A 21,887-nucleotide genomic window follows, 5' to 3' on the forward strand; every position below is an offset into this window, starting at 1 on the left:
CGAAATTACAAACCGGGACATCAGGACACAAATGACGACCGGGACACCGTTATATTGGGAATATAAATGACGACCGGGACACTCAAAGAGAAAGCGACCGGGACACAAGGAATGTTCGATTAGCAATCACCATCAACAAAGCACCGCGACACAAATGACGACCGGGACACAGGGAATATAAATGACGACCAGGACACTCAAAGAGAAATTACAGACCGGGACACCGGAACACAAATGACGACCGGGACAAAAAAGACGACCGGGACACAGGGAATATAAATGACGACCGCGACACTCAAAGAGAAATTACAGACTGGCACATCGGGACACAAATGACGACCGGGACACAGGGAAACAACAACAACGGGGACGCCGGGGGCACAGGGGGATATATAAATGACGACAGGGACACAGGGAATGTTCGATTAGAAATCACCATCAACAAAGCTCAAGGGCAATCATTAGAATAATGAGGTATAGATCTGAATACAGATTGTTTTTCCCAAGGACAATTATATGTTGCATGTTCAAGAGTCGGTAAACTTGACAATCTATTTATATGCACAGACAATGGGACAGCCAAGAATGTTGTACATTCGCAAGTTTTACGTAGTTAAAAATATATATATATATATATATATATATATATATATATATATATATATATATATATATATATATATATATATATATATATATATATATATATATATATATATATATATATATATATTCACAGGTGGGACACAGGGACACAACTACAATGGCGCGTAACTAATATGGCACGTAAAGACTTGCGCGCGCGGGGGGGCTTGGGGGGCGTGAAGCACCCCCACCAACTAGGTGTTGGGGTGGCGCGAAGCGCCACCTCAACAGCTAGTATATATATATATATATATATATATATATATATATATATATATATATATATATATATATATATATATATATATATATATATATATATATATATATATATATATATATATATATATATATATATATATATATATATATATATATATATATATATATATATATATATATATATATATATATATATATTTATATATATATATATATATATATATATATATATATATATATATATATATATATATATATATATATATATATATATACTAGCTGTTGGGGTGGCGCTTCGCGCCACCCCAACACCTAGTTGGTGGGGGCGCTTCGCGCCCCCCCCCCAAGCCCCCCCGCGCGCGTAAGTCGTTACGCGCCATAATAGTTACGCGCCATTGTAGTTGTGTCCCTATGTCCCACCTGTGAATATAGATAGATATATATATATATATATATATATATATATATATATATATATATATATATATATATATATATATATATATATATATATATATATATATATATATATATATATATATATATATATATATATATATATGGTTTTAACTACGTAAAACTTGCGAATATACAACATTCTTTGCTGTCCCATTGTCTTTGCATATAAATAGATTGTCAGGTTTACCGACTCTTGAACATGCAACATATAATGGTCCATGGGAAAACAATCTGTATTCAGATCTATACCTCATGATTCTAATGATTGCCCTTGAGCTTTGTTGATGGTGATTGCTAATCGACCATTCCCTGTCCCGGTGTCCCGGTCGTCATTTACATCCCCCTGTTTCCCCCGGTGTCCCCGTTGTAGTTGTGTCCCTGTGTCCCGGTCGTCATTTATATTCCCTGTGTCCCGGTTGTCATTTGTATCCCGGTGTCCCGGTCTGTATATACATTCGTTTTTTAGTTTTGTTTTTCTCCTTTATTTTTTTCCTTTTTTTTTCTTTTTTAGCTTATTTAGATTTTTAGATTTTTTAGTTTTTTTATTAGTTTTTAGTTTTTTTTCTTTTTAGTTTTTTTGTCCCGGTCGTCATTTATATCCCCCTGTTTCCCCCGGTGTCCCCGTTGTAGTTGTGTCCCTGTGTCCCGGTCGTCATTTATATTCCCTGTGTCCCGGTCGTCATTTGCATCCCGGTGTACCGGTCTGTATATACATTCGTTTTTTAGTTTTGTTTTTCTCCTTTATTTTTTTACTTTTTTTTTCTTTTTTAGTTTATTTAGATTTTTAGATTTTTTAGTTTTTTTATTAGTTTTTAGTTTTTTTTTCTTTTTAGTTTTTTTGTAGTTTTTACCTTCTTTTTAGTTTTGTTAATTTTTTTTTTTACTTATGTCCTGGTCGTCATTTATACTCCCTGTGTCCCGGTGCTTTGTTGATTGCTAATCGAACATTCCTTTTGTCCTGGTCGCTTTCTCTTTGAGTTTCGTCATTTATTTTTTTCTTTTTTAGTTCTTTTAGTTTTTACCTTTTTTAGTTTTTTTTAGTTTTTTAGATGAAAATTTTTTTTAGTTTTTTCCTTTTTTTCTTTTTAGTTTTTTATTGGTTTTTACCTTTATTTTAGCTTATTTTTCAGTTTTTTCCTTTTTTTTAGTTTTTTTTTATTTTTTATTTTTTTTAGTTTTTTACCTTTTTTTAGTTTTTTTAGTTTTTTTAGTTTTTTAGCTTTTTTACTTTTTTTATTAGTTTTTAGTTTTTTTTGTAGTTTTTGCCTTTTTTTAGTTTTTTCAGTTTTTTTTTTAGTTTTTTATTGGTTTTTACCTTTATTTTAGCTTATTTTTCAGTTTTTTCCTTTTTTTTTAGTTTTTTTTAGTTTTTAGTTTTTTTAGTTTTTTACCTTTTTTTAGTTTTTTTAGTTTTTTTAGTTTTTTAGCTTTTTTATTTTTTTTATTAGTTTTTAGTTTTTTTTTGTAGTTTTTGCCTTTTTTTAGTTTTTTTAGTTTTTTAGCTTTTTTATTTTTTTTTATTAGTTTTTAGTTTTTTTTGTAGTTTTTGCCTTTTTTTAGTTTTTTCAGTTTTGACGTCACCTGATCCAGTTTTTTCAGGTGACGTCACCTGATCCACACATCCACAGACAGACAACTTATTTTTATATATATAGATAGATATATATATATATATATATATATATATATATATATATATATATATATGGATAATACATCTAATGTATTTCATTTTTTTGTGTGGTATCAGAATCAAATGCATACCCTACCTGGCACCTTTCCAAGATAGTTCGAAAAAAAAGTCAGTGAAACCTTAGTTGGCCCGTATATTTATTAATTAATATGATAAAAAACTTGGAGACTTACATCACCTCAGGTAAAAAAGGGTTATAAATATTATGAAAAGTCAATAATCAATAACCATGGTTGGATTGGAGCGAGATGCAACTTTTGAGAGAGAATAGGTGATTAATTCTGATTTAAATAAACTCAGTAATTTGATCTTGGTCCTTCAGGGGAAAGTAAAGAGTAATATTCAAATTTTATATTAGTGTAAAAAAAAAGCCTGGAAGAACTTCTTGGAGCTAGTTCCCTGAGGCAAATCTAATTTATTTTAAATTTGAAGAAGTTTAGTTTTCATTCCAAGTTCCCATCTCCCTCCCCCAGAAAAAGATTGTATTTTAAATTTTTTTGGGGAACCGAAAACTTTTGATTTGCATATAAATAAAATTTTTGAGCTTAGTTTTTTTCAGGACATAGATTTTTTTTTCTTGAAAATTTTGTGATATTAAAAAATTTAATTATTGTTTTGCATATAACTGACTTACATTTTTGTTTATTGTATGGCAATAAGTAATTATAGTCAAGTAAAGAAAACAACCATTTGATTTATATACATTTGGTAATAAATATATTTTTGCACAATATATTTACAGAAAAAATATTAAATTCAATATCATCTGACAGAGGAAGGTATTAAACACTTTATAATTAAATAATAGACAAGGAATAACTATGCATAAACCTTAGAGATTCATCAGGTAAAAATGGACTATAAACTCAAATATAATATCTTACCCAAAACTAAAAAATCAACCTAAAGAAAAATATCTCTCTGACCGAAAATTCCGTTTATAAAATAAATACAAAATTTCGATTCGCAGTAGTCAAAAGGGATAATATTACGCTACTTTAAAATTCACTTAAAAACACTTAATCTATTTAACGCAGATTTTACGCCCATGCCATGGTCTAATACTAAATAATACCCACCCTTCTTACACACTTACAGGTTATCAGATATTCTTGACATTGAACTTTTATCAATTTCGATAGTATGGCTTTCCAAACAGTTCGTGGTAACGAACTGTAGTAAGGAGCGACCCGGCTCAAGAGTAAACGAAACTCTAAAAAACGGAATTTTGATGCTAAAAGATACATCAAAAGAACCGAATTTTTATGCTAATTCTAAATATATAAATTTTATTAAATTTAGTCTTTGTCATCAAAAGTTAAGAGCCTGAGAATATTTGTCTTATTTTGGAAAATAGGGGGAGACACCTTCTAAAAGTCATAGAATCTTAACGAAAATCACACTATCGCATTCGGTGTATCAGAGAATCCTATAGCAAAAATTTCAATCTCCTATCTACAAAAATGTGGAATTTCGTATTTTTTGCCAGAAGACAAATCGCGGGTGCGTGTTTATTTGTTTGTTTGTTTTTGTTTTTTCCCCAGGGGTCATCGTATCAACCAAGTGGTCCTAGAGTGTCCTAAGAGGGCTCATTCCAACGAAAATGAAAAGTTCTAGTGCCCTTTTTTAGTGACCAAAAAAATTGGAAGGCACCTAGGCCCCCTCCTACGCTCATTTTTTCCCACAGTCAACGGATCAAAATTTTGAGATAGCTATTTTGTTCCGCATAGTCGAAAACCATAATAACTATGTCTTTGGGAATGACTTACTCCCCCACAATTCCTGGGGAAGGGGCTGCAAGTTACAAACTTTAACCAGTGTTTACATATACTAATGGTTATTGGGAAGTGTACAGACGTTTTCAGCGGGATTTTTTTTTGGTTTGGGGGTGGGGTTGAGTGGAGGGGACTATGTGGGAGGATCTTTCCTTGGAGGAATATGTCATGGGGGAAGAAAAATTCAATGAAAAGGGTGCAGGATTTACTAGCATTACTATAAAAAAACAGTGAAAAAATAAACATGAAAACTTTTTTTCAATTGAAAGTAAGGAATAGCATTGAAACTTAAAACGAACAGAGATTATTACGCACATGAGGGGTTCTAAAATTACTTAAGCATAAAGAGAGAGGTATTTAGGAGGAGATAAATACCTCGCTCTTTATGCGAAAGTATTTTTAGTAATTTCACCTATTTATTCTACGGCCTTTTTGATTCAGGGAACATTCTTAAAGAATTGGGACAAAACTTACGACTTAGTGTAAAGAGCAAGGTGTTAACGAGGGTACAAACCTCCTCGTATACATAATAAAAATATAAGAATATAAAAGTTTGTTACGTAAGTTAATTCTTAAGTTGCGCATATTTTTTACTAATAAAAATGTTCGTTAAAAATTAAAAGTTCTAGTAGCCTTTTTAAGTAGCCGAAAAATCGGAGGGCAACTAGGCCTCCTTCCCCACCCCTTATTTCTCAAAATCGTCTGATCAAAAATAAGAGAAAGCCATTTAGCAAAAAAAAAATAATATACAAATTTCATTTTAATAATTTATGTGCGGAGAGCCAAAATCAAACATGCATTAATTCAAAAACGTTCTGAAATTAAACATAAAAAACTAGTTTTTTGAAATGAAAGTAAGGAGCGACATTAAAGCTTAAAACGAACTGAAATCACTCCGTATATGAAATGGGTTGTCCCCTCCGCAATCCCTCGCTCTTTACGCTAAAGTTTCAATTGTTTTAAAAAGTAGAATTGTGGCAAAGAGTCAAACTTTAGCGTAAAGAGCGAGGAGTGATTTCCTGACTCCGTATATTTCATATACGGAGTGATTTCTGTTCGTTTTAAGTTTTAATGTCGTTCCTTACTTTCAGTTAAAAAAAAACTAGTTTGTTCTATTTAATTATTACAGAGAACGGATTGCGACGTGGTATTTGCAATTGAGGTTTTATTATTTTCACACTTCATTCTTAAACTGTCATACGCTCTCACATGAGACTTTTCATCAACATTTTTAGTGAAGACCCCCTTGCAACGTTTTTAACCTCCTCATTCTGAGGCAATATGTAGTAGAATTTTGGATTAGCAAACACAGCGTTGGAAATTACGTTGCTCCTAGTTTCTGATGTTAAATGTTTAAGTTAGCGTGGTGCAATGTGTTCCACTAGTTCAGGGTATACTTTCAAATTCCTGTTTATATCCATCAGTAAACTAGAGGTATCACCGTATACCAAATGCCCTGTTAAATTGTTGGAGTTAAAATTCAAAAGCAAAGGGTCTGTATATTCAAAATACAGTGGCACTTCCCCCTCCTTGGTCATTGCATCTCAGCCACAATGTACAATAATTCCAAGATAAGTTTTTTTTAGACATTTCAAGAATTGAACTACTCAAAACATTATTCTTGTTTAGCCTGACTTGCTATTTTCCGTAGCTTACTATTCAGTATTGATTTGGTCTTTGAACTGTGAGGAAATAAACTGGATTTAACTCGGAATCTAATTGGATTGCACAACTAGTGACATTGAGTACTGTAACAGATTAAGAAAAATTATTATGTTTGAGCATTCAAAGAGTGTAGACGTAAAGCGGTATAATAAGACATTAATGTAGCCCTAATTTGCAAGCAGGAGAGGGGCAGTTCCTCCATCGCAAGCGTCAACACTGGTGACCACACAATATTTATTTCCATTTGTGAAAATCGTAAACTTTTTACGAGTTATTTGAACAAACTTTGGCTTTAATTCAGTGGCATTGGAATATAATTATAAAGGTGTACCGTGTCCCGCAATTCCCGTTCCACTGGGCCACCTTTTCAACGATGTTGCCACTTCTATTGTGGGCCTGCCCATATTCACGAAAAGTGCTTGTTATTTTGTGTACGGAAGAGAATAATGGAAGACTAATACTGTTCATTCTTCGCCGATTATAGCTGAAATTTTACAATGTCAGTAGTCAATGTCAGTGGTCCTTTGAGCAATTCAAGAAGCTAATCAATCAGAAGTTGGACAAAATCCAAATGGCACAAGCTCAAATTTTTACACTTAATTTCGGCAGAAATTAAAATTCTAAAGGACGAGTCTGTGTTGCGACCATAAAATTTCTGAGCATGAGTTAGCCTTAGATGACCAAAAAACGCAATCAGATTTGTTGGAAAAGCGGCTGCTAGCCTTTGAAGTAAAAGAAAGAAAGCTTAATCTACTCATTCACGGGCTTCCCGAAGAAAAAATTTCTGAAAAGATTGAAGTTTCAATTTCAAACTTTATTAGAAACAAACTTGAAGTCACAGAACCTATCAATCTGATGAAATGCTATCGCATCACTCCTCGGTCGTCAAATATTACTGATTTGCGTCAACGCGGTAACAAGTCTAAACAGCAAACGAAGCCTGTTTTGATCTCAGTTGGCTGTGAGAGAGAAGCAGTTGACTATGCCAAAAGTTGGCAAACTCAGTGGTATTGTTATATGTACGGATCTGTCACCCGTATTGAATTCTCGAAGAAGTGAATTGCTTGGGGTGGCGAAAGAAATGAAATCAAAAGTTAAAATCGTATCTTCCAGTGCGCGCCACAAAGGGACTGATGTTTGGCTTGAAACAAAAGTTTCTACTACTTCTTCTTGGTCTCGTGTTTAATTAGCATCCCTTTGTTTTAGTATCTTCAGTTAATTACATTGGACGAGTAAAGTTTATTGTTTGTCTCCGCGAATTGTTATTTTGTTTTCCATGTGCCCTATTCTGCTGTTTCTTGTTTTGTTTCAATGTACTTTCTTTTTATGTTTTCGCTTCTATCTATCTTTAAAAATGCAAAGTTCTTGTTCTGCTGCTTCTCCTTTTACAGCACCAAAGTTTGGCATTGAGCGTTTGATACTTTCGAATTTATGTCCATCACCAGAGGATCCGGTATGTTGCGCGCTTTTCAGTATGTCTCATGCTTTTGGATACTATTTGGCAAGTAATTTAAAAGCAAATTATTTTGTTAAGTAATTTTTTTATATGTCTGACAGACTGAAACGGTTTGAGAGATACTCTACTGAGCTAAGTAAAATATTAAATTCAATAAATATAGGTGATGATCTAGCCCAAGACCCTCTTGTTGATAATTTACCCCATAACAGGTATCTTTTACCTGGAGAAATTATTCCTGTTAATAATGGCCTTTTTAGACTTGCGAGTTGGAATAGTTGTGGGGTGCTTTCTAGCCTAGATTTTTTATCTACGTTCCTTCCTGGTAATGGGATAGGAGTTATGGGGCTTTATGAGACTTTTTTGAATGCAAATACCCTGAATGCGGCAAATATTCAAGGATACCAAATACTTCAGAAAAACAGTTTGAATAATCAGAAAGGAGGACTTGCATTCTACATCCATACTTCTTTGCATTTTGAAGAAATTAAAGATTTTGACTCTCTATATGAGGAAATTCTGTTCATTTTCTTGTTATCGAAGTCACCATAGCATCTAAGGAGGTTCTCTTATGCATGTCCTACCGCCCTCCTAGTTCTAGCACAAGGAAATTTTTGGATATATTTGAAGAATTTGCTAAGATGGTCAGTTCCAAGAAAAGAAAAATCATTCTCATGGGAGACTTTAACATTGACACTTCTTTAGTAAGTCACGACTCCAGTACTTCTGCGCCTTCGAGTACTCTGGCTACAGACTTCCTTACTACATCATTGGCTGCTGGCTTTATTCCATCCTTCTGGATTCCAACTCGGGTTACAAATCAAAATGCATCTATTATTGATAATCAAGTTGTAGTTTTCCATGTTGGTTCGTGTGACGTTATACTTACGGATGTGTCTGATCATCTTATTGTTACGAGCGACTTTTTCCAGTATTCCGGTGAATAGGATCAAATGAAACAATCTGGAAGGATGGGTCAAGGTTCGGTTAAGTTATTAAATGCCAAGTTACTTTGTACTGATTGTTCGCAGTGCTTGGAGTCGGATGACGTTGAATTTGAATCCAGGTCGTTTGCTGAAACATTTCAGAATGCTTTAAATGAAACTTGCCCTCTTGTAAAGAAAAGTTGTAAAAAGTACCAGGTGCCTGTAAAGCCATGGATAACAAGAGGCTTGCTTAATAGTATTGAGGAAAAAAAAAATCGACTTTACACTGAATGCATAAATTGTCCCACATCAAATAATGAAACTACATTCACATCTTATAAAAACCATCTTACAAGGCGAAGAAGATTCATTTTGATAAACTATTTCTCGAAGCTGAAGGATCTCCAAAAAAGACCTCGACAATAATTAACAAGTGTCTTAACAAAAGCAAAAGTCAAGGGATTCCCGAATCAATGAATGTATCGGATGGATCAGCAGTTAATGGTAAGCAAAAGGTAGCCGAGGAAATGAGCCAGTAATTTTCTAGGATTGGAGAGGCCATCGTAAACAGTAATTTGAATGACTGCTTGTATGTGGAATCTGGATTTTGCAACTTTTTACCATTTCCCTTCGTTTCTTCTACATTTCTCTCTCCCGTGACTGAAGTGCAACTCAAGAATCTGGTAAAAATCATGAATAACGGACACTGTGAAGGAACTGATCGCTCATCTACTTATCTACTGAAACAAACCATTGGATGCTATGCTCAAGTGCTGGTTCATCTGGTCAATCTATGCTTCAAACATAGATCCTTCCCTGAAGTGATGAAAACCGCTCGAGTTATTCCCCTACATAAAGGAAGAAACAAGCAAGATCCATCCAATTATCCACCTATTTCCATTTTGTCCCCTTTTAGCAAAGTTATTGAAAAGTGTATGTATAACAGGTTGAACAGTTTTTGAATAAAACAAATTTTTTCAAGTCTTCATACTCTACAGAACATGCAATATTAAAGCTAATCAAGTTTTTGAATGATGCCCTGGATAAATGTCTGCAACCTGCAATAATATTTGTTTGACATAAAAAAAGCTTTCGACACTAATTCTCATAAAATTTTACTATATATGCTACATAATTGCGGTGTTAGAGGACAAGCGAGTCTCCTAATTAAATCTTACCTCAAGGACAGAAAATAATTATTGGATGCAAATGGCTACATTTCAGATGAGGAAAATCTATCTAATGCTGTGGGGGTTCCTCAAGGGTCCATACTTGGACCACTGTTATTCCTTATCTATGTAAATGATCTCCCTCTAATCCTGAGCAATACCAGGAATTCGGAGGATTTGACCCACAAGAGAAGAAATACAACGAGAGCAGGATTTTTTCTCAGGAACATAGGTGTCAGCGTCTGGAATGACCTTCCAGAATCGGTCAGAGTGGCAGTAAGTCTGGCATTATTCAAGAGAATGGTTAAATTCCATTTTTTAAAAAGGAGAGAAGTGTGATAAGAGGAAAGGGTATTTATTTATTTAGTATTTAATATTAATTTTTTTAACCCCCCCCCAAGAATTTTTTCCTTTCTTCAAAATCGTTTGAAGAAATGATTGAGCAGATTCATGGCGGTTAGAATTGCGGCCACAGTCAGGAATCTTTTGTCTTAAGAGTGGCCGTTAATGGTAAATTCTTTGCTTAATTTATATGTTTTGGATGAAAATAAAAAAAATGTCTATGTCTATGTATATGTCGTAGGAATCCTTCTGAAGAGTCAGATGTAGTTTTTTAGATATGGATTCACTCTATCCAATTGCAATATAACATTATTCTCTACCATGGGGTAACTACAAATGAGTAAACGACTTCTTTGTCCCTGAATTTCTTCCATAGCTACTGTTGATGGGAATTTAACTGTGGGTGTGATTTTTGAAGTGGATAGTGAATTCCCTGTCAAATTATACAATTTAGTAAAAGATTACATTTTTCCTCTATTTAAACAAACTTTTGACTGTAGAATCTTTGAGCTCCTACAATTGTTCCCTGGCTCCGTAATGCATCCGGGATTCATAGGATGCCATCAAAACAGAAACTTATTGCCCACTCATTACCTATTGCTGTGAATCATTTTCATACTTCCATGAATCATGTTCTCCAGAAATAAATGATTTTAAATGGCGTCAAAGTTACTAAGTTTCACAAAGCACGTAGATTCAATTAAAAGCTATAAATGAAAAAATTATAGACTTATTCCTAAATAAACGATTATAAATGAAATATTTAGACTGATTTTAAGTTCAGCTTTTGAAAAGATGTGTAAGTGGATCTATAATCACAGCAGGTGTGATGTTTTGGCTAGTCCGGATGAAATTGCACTAAAAATTGTGCATCTCAATTCTACAGCGTTGAAATACATAAGCTGGAAAATGGTGCTTTTGTATCAGAAAAAAGGAACGGCATGCTAAGCAAGAGCACAGCCGTGGGCTCTAGAAATATTTAAGGAGTTATTTTTGAATTTTTCTACAATGTGGCTAAAATGCAATGGCTTGGGAAGGGGGAGGTAGAAATACATTATGAGGATTTGGATTCATTGTTTTTGAGTTGGAAACTGATAAAATAATGGGGAATTTGGGCAGCAGTACTATCATTAGTTCACACATCGACTACAAAAACTGGAATATTGGACTATACCCTGAACTGGTGAAGCATGAAGCACCAAAACAAGTTTTATATTTAAAATCAGGAACTGGTAGGAATATGATTTCCAAAGTTGTATATGCTAGTTTTAACGTATACTTTATATTGATTCATAGTGATGATGCTAAACAATATTACAAGGGGTTACCATTAGTTATGTAGATGAAAAGCTTAATAACAGTTTCTAAGAGAATTGCGTCATATACAAAACGTTTGACGTCATATACAAATCACCGACCACAACCGATTGCCACTTCATTGATAGTTGCGTATCAGTAGGCATCAATTCGATTGCTGTTTTGAGCAGAAGCACTAAATTATTATTTTTGTGGAAAAGACGTTGCAACTGTCCGTTGCAACTGAAACGATAGTCCTTTCAACGTCGTTGTTTTTTTATTATCGGTATCACTTTTAAGTTGTTTGGTTTGTTTTACCTTGACTTGTCTTTCGTCACTATGATAAACATATTGCCAAAACTTTGTTTTTTTAACTAAAATCTGGTAGGCATTGATGACCTTATCCAAATCAAAATCCCAAACCCAATCATCATCGCTATCATTTTCAGTTTTGACAGGTTTTAACTCTAGCTGTCCAGGCTGATTTTCATTGATTTGCTCATGTGTTTGGTGTTACATTTCTTCTAACCACATGTGTTTTTTTTTTCATTTTCAGTTTTTACTCCCTCACTTGCTCGGTGTTGCATGTCTTCTAACTACGTGTGTCTTTGTTCTTCATTTTATTTTTGACACGCAATTGTCGTTTTTTGTTTATCTTATAACCCCTCGGATCTTTGTTCTTCATTTTTCCTTTTTGACACATTTTTGGGTTTTGATTACTTCAGAGCAATGACCTTTGCTTTAGCTGCCCAGATTGGTGCTGTCGCAATTGATGGTCCAGGCTGTCGATTTTCACACCTTATCCCGTTTGATAGTTCAGGTTTTGGTTACAAAAAATCATCATTTATAGTAACTGCAGCTGTAGATTCCCCTGTTTTGAGCCTTCCAACAGATATTATCTATATATATAAAAATAAGTTGTATGTGTGTTATGTCTGTCGAGTGACGCCATGTTTGTGTGTCGACTGACGTCATATTTGTTGACTGACATCATTATAAGGATTGAGCTGTATGCGTCATGAAGTTGTTTGTAGACTGACGTCATGTTTGTCAACTGATGAAATTACAGACCGGGACACCGGGACACAAATGACGACAGGGACACAAGGACACAGGGAATATAAATGACGACCGGGAACCTCAAAGAGAAATTACAGACTGGGACACCGGGACACAAATCACGACCGGGACACAGGGAATATAAATGACGACCGGGACACAGCGACACAACTACAACGGGGACGCCGGGGGCACAGGGAAGATATATAAATGACGACCCGGACACAGGGATTTTCGAAGAGAAATTACAGACCGGGACACCGGGACACAAATGACGACCGGGACACCAGGACACAGGGAATATAAATGACGACCGGGACACTCAAAGAGAAATTACAAACTGGGACACCGGGACACAAATGACGACCGGGACACAGGGAATATAAATGACGACCGGGACACAGGGACCCGTCATTAGAATAATGAGGTATAGATCTGAATACGGATTGTATTTCCCATGGACAATTATATGTTGCATGTTCAAGAGTCAGTAAATCTGACAATCAATTTATATGCACAGACAATGGGACAGCAAAGAATGTTGTATATTCGCAAGTTTAAGACTTTTGGGGGAGAAGACTGACGGGACAAAATTTGTCAGAATGACCAAAACAGAAACATTAGACGAAAAATTCAGCCAAAAGGATATTTTAGGATTTAATGGCTTAAATAGTCCCACATCCTCAATATACTTTCCTTTTTAAACCATTTTACTATAATATTTATTATATTCTCTTATAATTATCAACTTACGCCATTATTCACTTAAATAAGTCCAATTGGTGCTTAATTCATCTATATTGTTTAAATAATCCAACTGTTTGTGCAAACAAAAACAAAAAAGATTCGGTTATGAAAAATTTATAGAATTTAAGTCGGCCTTTTATTTACGCTATTAATATTCTCACCTGTTTGCTAATTGCATAATTTGACTCAATCTAAAATTTGTATTCTTATACGGTTCGCACAAAAACCCTGAATATTTTGAAAAAAATACCCGACCAAAGTCTGCTTTTAGATAAAAATCAAAGCTTTGTTTTGAATTTGAAATTTTTACGCTTTTATCTTTAAGTAAGAGTTCCCATGTGTGACATGCCCTTGACTTAAAGACACATGCTCTGGGTTTGAGACCCGGATAACCAGTGAGGGCAAAATTAGAAATGCTTTAAAAAATTAGGAATTGAAGTCGGAAATAATTTTGATGTCAAATTTCTTTTTGAGATCAAATAATTTGATCTCGAAAAAATGCCAAAAACAACATTAAGAATTGGAATCCAAATGTTGAAAAAAATTGAATTTGAGTCATCACAGGTGCTTCCTCTAAAAATAAGATCCTAGGCAGTGCACTAGCACTAGTTAAACAAGAAAGATGTGGACACAATGTTTTCTTTATTTTTTTTTTTTTTTTTTTTATGAACCAGAGCATATCTTGTCGTGTTGTGGAAACCTTCGTTTTGGTTAAAATTAAATAAAAAAAAACACATTTTTTTAAAACTGAAAGTAAGAAGCGACATTAAAACTTAAAACGGACAGAAATTACTACGTATATGAAAGGGGCTGCTCCCTTCTCAACACCCCACTCTTTACGCTAAAGTTTTTACTGATTTAAAAAGTAGAGTTGAGAGAAATTGTCAAACTTTAGCGTAAAGAGCGGGGCGTTGAGGACGGAGAAGACCCTTTCGTATACGAAGTAATTTCTGTTCATTATAAGTTTTAATGTCGCTACTTACTTTCAGTTAAAAAAATTTGTTTTTTTTTATTTAATTTCGGAACGTTTTTGATTTAATGCATGTTTTGGTTTTGGCTCTCCGCAGATACATATTTAAAACCAAATTTACATATTCATTTGTTTTGGCTAAATGGTTTTCTCATAGTTTTGGTCGAATAGTTTTGGAGAACAGAGAGTGGGGGAGGAGGCCTAGTTTGCCCCCTCAATTTTGTGGTTACTTAAAAAAGCAACTAGAGCTTTTATTTTTTTAAGGACATTTTTATTAGTAAAAGATATACGTAACTTACGAATTAGCTGACACAACGAACTTCCGTATTCGTTTGTTTTTATTATGTATATGAGGGGGTTTACCCCCTCGTCAGTACCTCGCTCTTTACAATAAAGCTTAAATTTTGTCCCAATTCCTTAAGAATGACCGCTGAATCACAAAGGAAGTAGATTAAATAGCTGAAATTACTAAAAATACTTTAGCGTAAAGAGCGAGGTACTAAGAGGAGGTGAACCCCTCATATGCGTAATAATTTCTGTTCGTTTTTAGTTTTAATGCTTCTCCTTACATTCCCCAATCCAAAACTTCTTCATATTTATTTTTTCATTGTTTTTTTTTTATAATGCTAGAAAATCCTGCGCTCCCTTCATGTAAATTTTCTTCCCCCATGACAAATTCCTCCATGGAAAAGTTCCCCAAGCATATCTCCCTCTTCTCAACACCCTTCAGCCAAAAAATTCCCCTGAAAACGTCTGTAGACTTCCCAATAACCATTACTATATATAAGCACTGGTCAAAGTTTGTAACTTGCAGCCCCTCCCACGGGGACTGTGGTTGAATAAGTCGTACCCAAAGACAAAGTTATAAGGTTTTTAGACTATGCAAAATAAAATGGCTATCTCAGAATTTTTATTAGGTGGCTTTTGGAAAATAATTGGTGTGTGAGGGGGCCAAGGTGTCCTTCAATTTTTTGGTCACTTAAAAAGGGCATTAGAACTTTACATTCCCATTAGAATTAGCCCTCTCGCAATATTCTAGGACTACTGGGTCGTTACGATCACCACTGGAAAAAAAAAACAACAACAAAAAAACAAATGAGCAGGCATCCATGATCTGCCTTCTGGCAAAAAATTCAAAATTCCACATTTTTGTAGATAGGAGCTTGAAACGTGTACAGTAGGGTTGTATGATACGTTCAATGTGATGGTGTAATCTTCGTTAAGATTCTATGACTTTTAGGGTGTGTTTTCCCCTATTTTCCAAAATAAGGCAAACTTTCTCAGGCTCGTAACTTTTGGTGGGTAAGACTAAACTTGATGAAACTTACAAACTTAAAATCAGCATGAAAATGTGATTCTTTTGATGTAGCTATGGGTAACAAAATTCCGTTTTTTAGAGTTTTGGTTACTATTGAGCCGGATCGCTCCTTACTATAGTTTGTTACCACGAACTGTTTGATATGCTTCTAAGCTAAAGCCAATTCAAAAGGTTAAATGGGATCCTGTTTTTATTTTGGGCTGCTCGTTTCTTTAGTGTTGAAATAAGGTTTAAAACAAGGTACAAACAACATAAATGGTTTTATGGTGACATGAATTTCTTTACCTGTGGTGGCACTATGGCGTCAAATAATCCAACGTGTTATTCAATAGCGAATCAATATCGATGCGCTTTATTTGTTAAAAAAAGTAAAAAAAAAATTGAACTGTTGCATTAAATTTGATTGTTGGAAAGTATTGCCTGAGTTATTACTGTTTAAAGGCTACATTCTGACGGGTTCTTTGATATAAGTTTTATTTTTGTTTTTCTAGCAAATGATAAGATTACAACATATTTTAATTTTATGTTGTTTGGCATTGCACGGTTTGTCTTATTGTTTTTTTGGGTGGGAGAGGAGGTCAGCATATCCGTCATACAAAATAGAATTGACTGTATTCGGGCCTTAGATAGCTAATCTTAAATTCAATGTGTTTATCGTATATGTTTCGTAGTGTAGTCTAGTTACCAATAGCAATAAAAAAAAAGTCATACGGCAAATTTGCTCAAATTTATGGGAAGAGATTCCTGCCACTGACTTATATAGTATATTGTCTTTTTAAAAATTTTATTTTTTATTTTATCTGTCGAATCAATTTTGGCTAAATAAAGATAGTTGTTTTAAGCCTCACTTAAAATTTACGTTCATTAGTTCATTTTCTATTAACTACTAGTGTATGGGCATCCACTGACATTTTTACAGGAGGGGATGCTGCAGTTATCTAAGTTCTATGTTTTGTATCGTTTTTTTTCTCTTGATTGAGTAACGTTTCCGAAATTTGAGTTTTAATGACGAACGATCTAGATTCGCTCATTAACAAGGTAAGATAATATTTAGTGAAACACTTCACTTGAAACAGTGAGAATGGTGTTCTTTTTATAGATTAGATTAAACAACCCATCCCCCCCCCTTGACCAGTAAATCGCATGCAGGAGCAACCTTACTAATATTGATTATGTACTACAAATATTTTCATGCAAAACAACTTCTAGATTTGATTGATCAAAAACTTTTACTTTTGAATAGAATGTATTTTGATCTAGATGGCAACAAGGGCGGATCCAGGATTTTCTTTGGAGGGGGGGGAGGAGGGCATATAATAGGTTGCTTGAATAAACTTGCGAACAAAGAAATCCTCACAATTTAAAGGGAATCTCGACAATTATGCGTCGTAGGTAGGTAGTAGAAATGGTCGTAACCTGTATTGCAAGAGCAACACTGGTTTTGTCGTGTTTTTTTTTTGCTCCTAGCATCCCAGTTTCAGCTTATTCCTAGAAACTGGTAAGGGTATAACCTCTGCGCTTTTCACGGAGAGTGTGGACCTTAGGCCGGATTGATAAATATGACTTTGCCTTTTGGAAAGCTTCGTAAAACTCTTGCCTGGGGCCAAAAAGGATGGTTTTTGCTTGTCTTTGAGCCAGAGCCTATAGTGTGTGAAATCAAGTGGAGTTTTAAAGCCTATGTCAGAGAAAAATATCTGAAGTTATGCAGTCAAGCTTTTGTTTCATCAAACCATGTATCTGCTTTCGAGTGGATAGCTCCGTTCTAGCAGGCAAGCAGGCTGGCACCAGTTTCTAATTGAAGAAGGACTAAAATCTATAAACGTTAAATACATACGGCAGTTATCGGTCCCCAAAGCCAATATATCTTCTTTGAGTGATAAACAGAAAAATTTACAGAAATAAAAAAGTGGGGACCAAAAGTGCTGCCATCTATTGTTTCTACAAATTTCTGTCCGTGATTTCAGCTGAGTTGATCTTTCGGTTTTTTGCACGTGGGATTGCGGTAGTACTATTAGATGTACCACTTAAACTTAAAAGTTATCTCATTGCTAAAGAAATTAGAGTTTATCCTTTGCTTCTTTCTAAGTGGTGACGTTAGAAACTTGCCGACGGCAAAAAGTCAACTTTTGAACTAAGACAGATAATTTTCTTTTGACGGCAGTCGATAGTTCTTGATGAGTTGATCAAGTTATGTGTCATCCATTTTTGGTAGAAAACTTACTTCATGAGATGTATCAGTTTGAAAGTTTAAAGGGGTTGACAACTTCAATAGTAGGGTACACACTGAAACCAAAAGTAGGTTGATACGGAAATTGTATCAAATATACTTCTTAAACTTTAAAATTTCTCGCATTGTTAAAGAAATTAGAATTTATCCTTTGCTCCTTGCTCCCTAAGTGATGACGTTAGAAACTTGGCCTACGGTAAAAAAGTCAACTTTTGAACTAAGACAGATAGATTTTTTTTTTGACGGCAGTCGATAGCTCCCGATGAGCTGATCAGAGTATATATCATCAATTTTTTGGTAGACAAGTTTCTTTGCGAGTTACACTAGTTTGAAAGTTTAAAGGGGTTGACAACTTCAGCAATAAGGTACACACTGAACCCGAAAATAGGCTGATACCAATTGTACGACATGTAGTGGAGCTTTAAGCATCAGTCGACTTTTAGTTCATAATTATCTTCTGGAATGAGGGGTTTGCAACTTTTCTAAGTTGGTGTACCTATTATTTGTTTCCGTTGTATTTGATAGTAAGACCAATTTGGTTCCAGCGGTAAGACATGTAGGGGACTTAATAGTAATAATCAGCTTTTAGGCTGCAATCATCTTTAGTGATGAGGGGCTTGCAAATTTTGCTAGTTTCAATGAAGAATTTGCAACTTTTGCGACTTGGTGTACCTAGTATTCATTGTAAGATCCTTACAGATTAACAACTTCAGCGTTTAATCAAAGCGAGGAAACAAAACCAAAGTGTCACTCTCTTAACACTTTAGTCGGCGAAGCCGAACAAAGGTTGCTGCAATACCTCACATTGCCCATGCAGCGTAGATCTAGTTGTGTCGCGAGAGCAACACTGGTTTCGTCCCGTTTTCTTTTGTTTTTGGTTTGTTTGTTTTTTTTGTTTTTTCCCTACGCCGTCGATCTCTGCTTATTCCTGGAAACTGGTAAGGGTCTAACCTGTACAGTTTTACGGAAAGTGTATACCTCAGGCCAGATTGATGAATATGACAGTACATTTTGGAAAGCTCCTCATAACTCTTATTTGGACCAAAAAGGATGTTTTTTGCTTGACCACGAGCCAGAGCCTATGGTGTACGAAGTGAAGTGGGGTTATATAACCTATGTCAGAGAGGAGTATCTGAAGTTGTGCAGCGAAACTTTCGTTTCATCAAACTATGTAAACTTTAAAGTTCTCTCATTGCTAAAGAAATTGGAGCTTATTCTTTGCTCCTTTCAAAGTGGTGACGTTAGAAAGTTGGCCCACGGCGAAAAAAAAAATCAACTTTTGAACAAAGACAGACAAAAATTTTTTCGACGGTAATCTGTAGCTCTTGATGAGCTGATCAAAGTATTTGACATCCAGTTTTTGGTACAGAAATTCCTTCATGAGGTATACCAGTTTAAAAGTTTCAAGGAGTTGACAACTTCAGTAGTAAGGTACACACTAAAACGAAATCTAGGCCGATACAAACTGTGAGACATATAGAGGACTTGTAAGCAACAGTCTGGTGTTAGGAAATAATCAGCTTCGGCAATGAGGGGTTAGCAACTTTTGCTAGTTGGTGTATTTATTATTTGTTTGCAGTGTATTTGATGGTAAGCCAATTTGGTTCCAGCGATAAGACATGTAGGAGACTTGTAAGTTATAACCTGCTTTTGGGCTAATGTCAACTTTAGCGATGAGGGGTTTGCAACTATGCTAGTTGGTGTACCCATTTATCTGTTTCCGGTGAACTTGATGCCTATAACGGGAGAGGGACTCTCCTGTGATAGGCTCACTTTGGGCGAGTAACGACTGTTAGCTTGTGATTATCTTCGGCAATGAGGGGTTTGCCACTTTTGCTAGTTGGTGTACCTATTATTTGTTTTCGGCGTATTTGATGGTTAAACCAATTTGGTTCTAGTGGTAAGAAATGTAGGGTACTTGTAAGTAATAATCAGCTGTTGGGCTAAAATCATCTTCGGCAATGAGGGGTTTGTAACTTTTGCTAGTTGATGTACCCATTTTTCTGTTTCCGGTGAACTTAATGTTTGTCACGGGAGAGGGACTTGTAAGTAAGAATCTGTTCACTTTGGGCTAGAAATTTGTTCAAATTAGTGCACATTTTATTCGATTTCTTCAAATCTGACAGAATTAAGTGTTTACACAACGGGTACAAACAATAACGTGAAACAGTGAGGTAGTTTCCACCTGTGGTATTTTAATCCTGAAAAGTTACGGATAGCTTTATAATACTACTAGATTATATAAGATATTGTTCCAAGTTTTCATCCGTTACGATGTCTACGATTGAAAAGGGCAGAGTTCAACTGGCTGCAAAGTCAATTTAGTCCCTTCTTTCGATACTATTTGGTTGTTGTTTTTTCAACATTGAGGAATAGCCTTTGGTCATGTGATTACTGATCGATAGCGAAGAAACAAAACCAAAGTGTTGCTCTCGCAACACTTTAGTCGGTGAAGCCGGACAAAGGTTGCTGCAAATCTTCACGTTGCCCGGGCAACGTATGTCTAGTTTGATCTAAAATCTGGTGAACGTTAAAGTTCTAATAAATCTGTTCAAGTTAAATAGTATTTTAAATATTGACTAAAAAAAAAGTAATATATAAAAATCATCCCAACATTAAAAAAAAAAAAAGCTGATCACCATCTATAAGAAATGAAATTTAAAGTTTTCTGCATGATTTTTTGCCTTTGCACTTGACCACTATAGCAAGTAAGTTAAGCTTTTTCATTAGAAAGAATAAAAATAAAATTGGTCTTGAACCATCTTTTCGGATCATGCACTCTTTTTTACAGTTTGTATAGAGAAAACTATTTAGCATGTCGCATAACTTTGTGGGATCACTTAGTAACCATGATAGTAATGAATAGTAGGAAATGAGGATAAATATACAACTTGTATGTTCGTATAAAGATGTATTAAAAATTAAATACTTGTCCTTTTAGGAATGTAACAATAAAAACTGAACAAAGAAATAGAAATGTATTGAAGACATTTAAAACGAGAGGTTTTAATACAAGCAAAGAAAAATTAACTAATCACTGTTTCTTTTTAAAAATAGTGTTTTAATAAGCAGTGTCAAATTTGACGAAATCTCAAAAATTTACTAATCAAAATTTTACTTTTCATAACGACGTAGCGTATCTTTCCACGTTTTAAAGTTCGATATACTTCGCTTAAATTACAGAATTCACACTTCTATAAGAAAAAGTCTATTTCTTTATTTCTTTTCCCACCATACCTAGTTACTACACGGTCGATGTCTACCTCAATGTTCTGGCGAATGTTTGTAATGGCTAGTCCTGTCAGTTTAGAGCTCTTCGTTAATATTTCCTCTTTTATTCATCCTAAAATACTCGAATAAAGATCAAAATCATCAGAAAACATAAACTTTAAAATAGATACATGTACGTATTTGCTTCAAAATAGGTATATGGGTCGAAATACTCCATAAAAATATAATAATGTGTCTGATATTTTTTAATTTGATACGTATAGAGTGGCGATTCAAATTTTCAGGGTTTCAAGCTTTGCTAGATCCCTAAGAATTTTTTTTCAGATATTCAATTCGAACATTTAAATCCCGATACATCTGTTAAGCACAAGAACAAAAATTTGAAATTTGACTCAGATTTAGTATCTAGTAAGAGGATTGTCATGTAAAAAATTTGATTTATATACAACTAATCATTGAAATATGATTGGATGGCAAGTATCAAAATAAATATAAAAATCCTCAGCGGCATATATAGCAGTTTAGACAATTTTATGGATGAAATTAAGCAACCCCTATCGAAAAACATAACTATATTTTGTGATTGGTTGGTACTAAGAAGGTGAGGAATTCTCAAATAATATTGTAGTTGCATTCCGTTTCGGTGGTTAAATCAAGCTGCGTGATTTTCCACTTTTTATCAACATT

The 21,887-nt window shown here is 34.5% G+C and overlaps 1 protein-coding gene across 1 annotated transcript in view; it reads right to left on the bottom strand.

Annotated features, from left to right (window-relative positions):
- LOC136041436 (calcium release-activated calcium channel protein 1-like) overlaps window positions 1-13,587 on the bottom strand; it is a 39,387-nt gene extending 25,800 nt beyond the window's left edge. The window contains exon 1 of the mRNA XM_065726105.1: window positions 13,461-13,587. Within this exon, the coding sequence (XP_065582177.1) occupies window positions 13,461-13,465 (5 nt within the window). The 5' untranslated portion in view covers window positions 13,466-13,587. The remainder of the gene's footprint in view (window positions 1-13,460) is intronic.
- Between the last annotated feature and the right edge of the window lie 8,300 nt (window positions 13,588-21,887).

This window comes from Artemia franciscana, unplaced genomic scaffold (genome assembly GCF_032884065.1).
Source record: "Artemia franciscana unplaced genomic scaffold, ASM3288406v1 PGA_scaffold_23, whole genome shotgun sequence".
Classification (NCBI taxonomy): Eukaryota; Metazoa; Arthropoda; class Branchiopoda; order Anostraca; family Artemiidae; genus Artemia; species Artemia franciscana.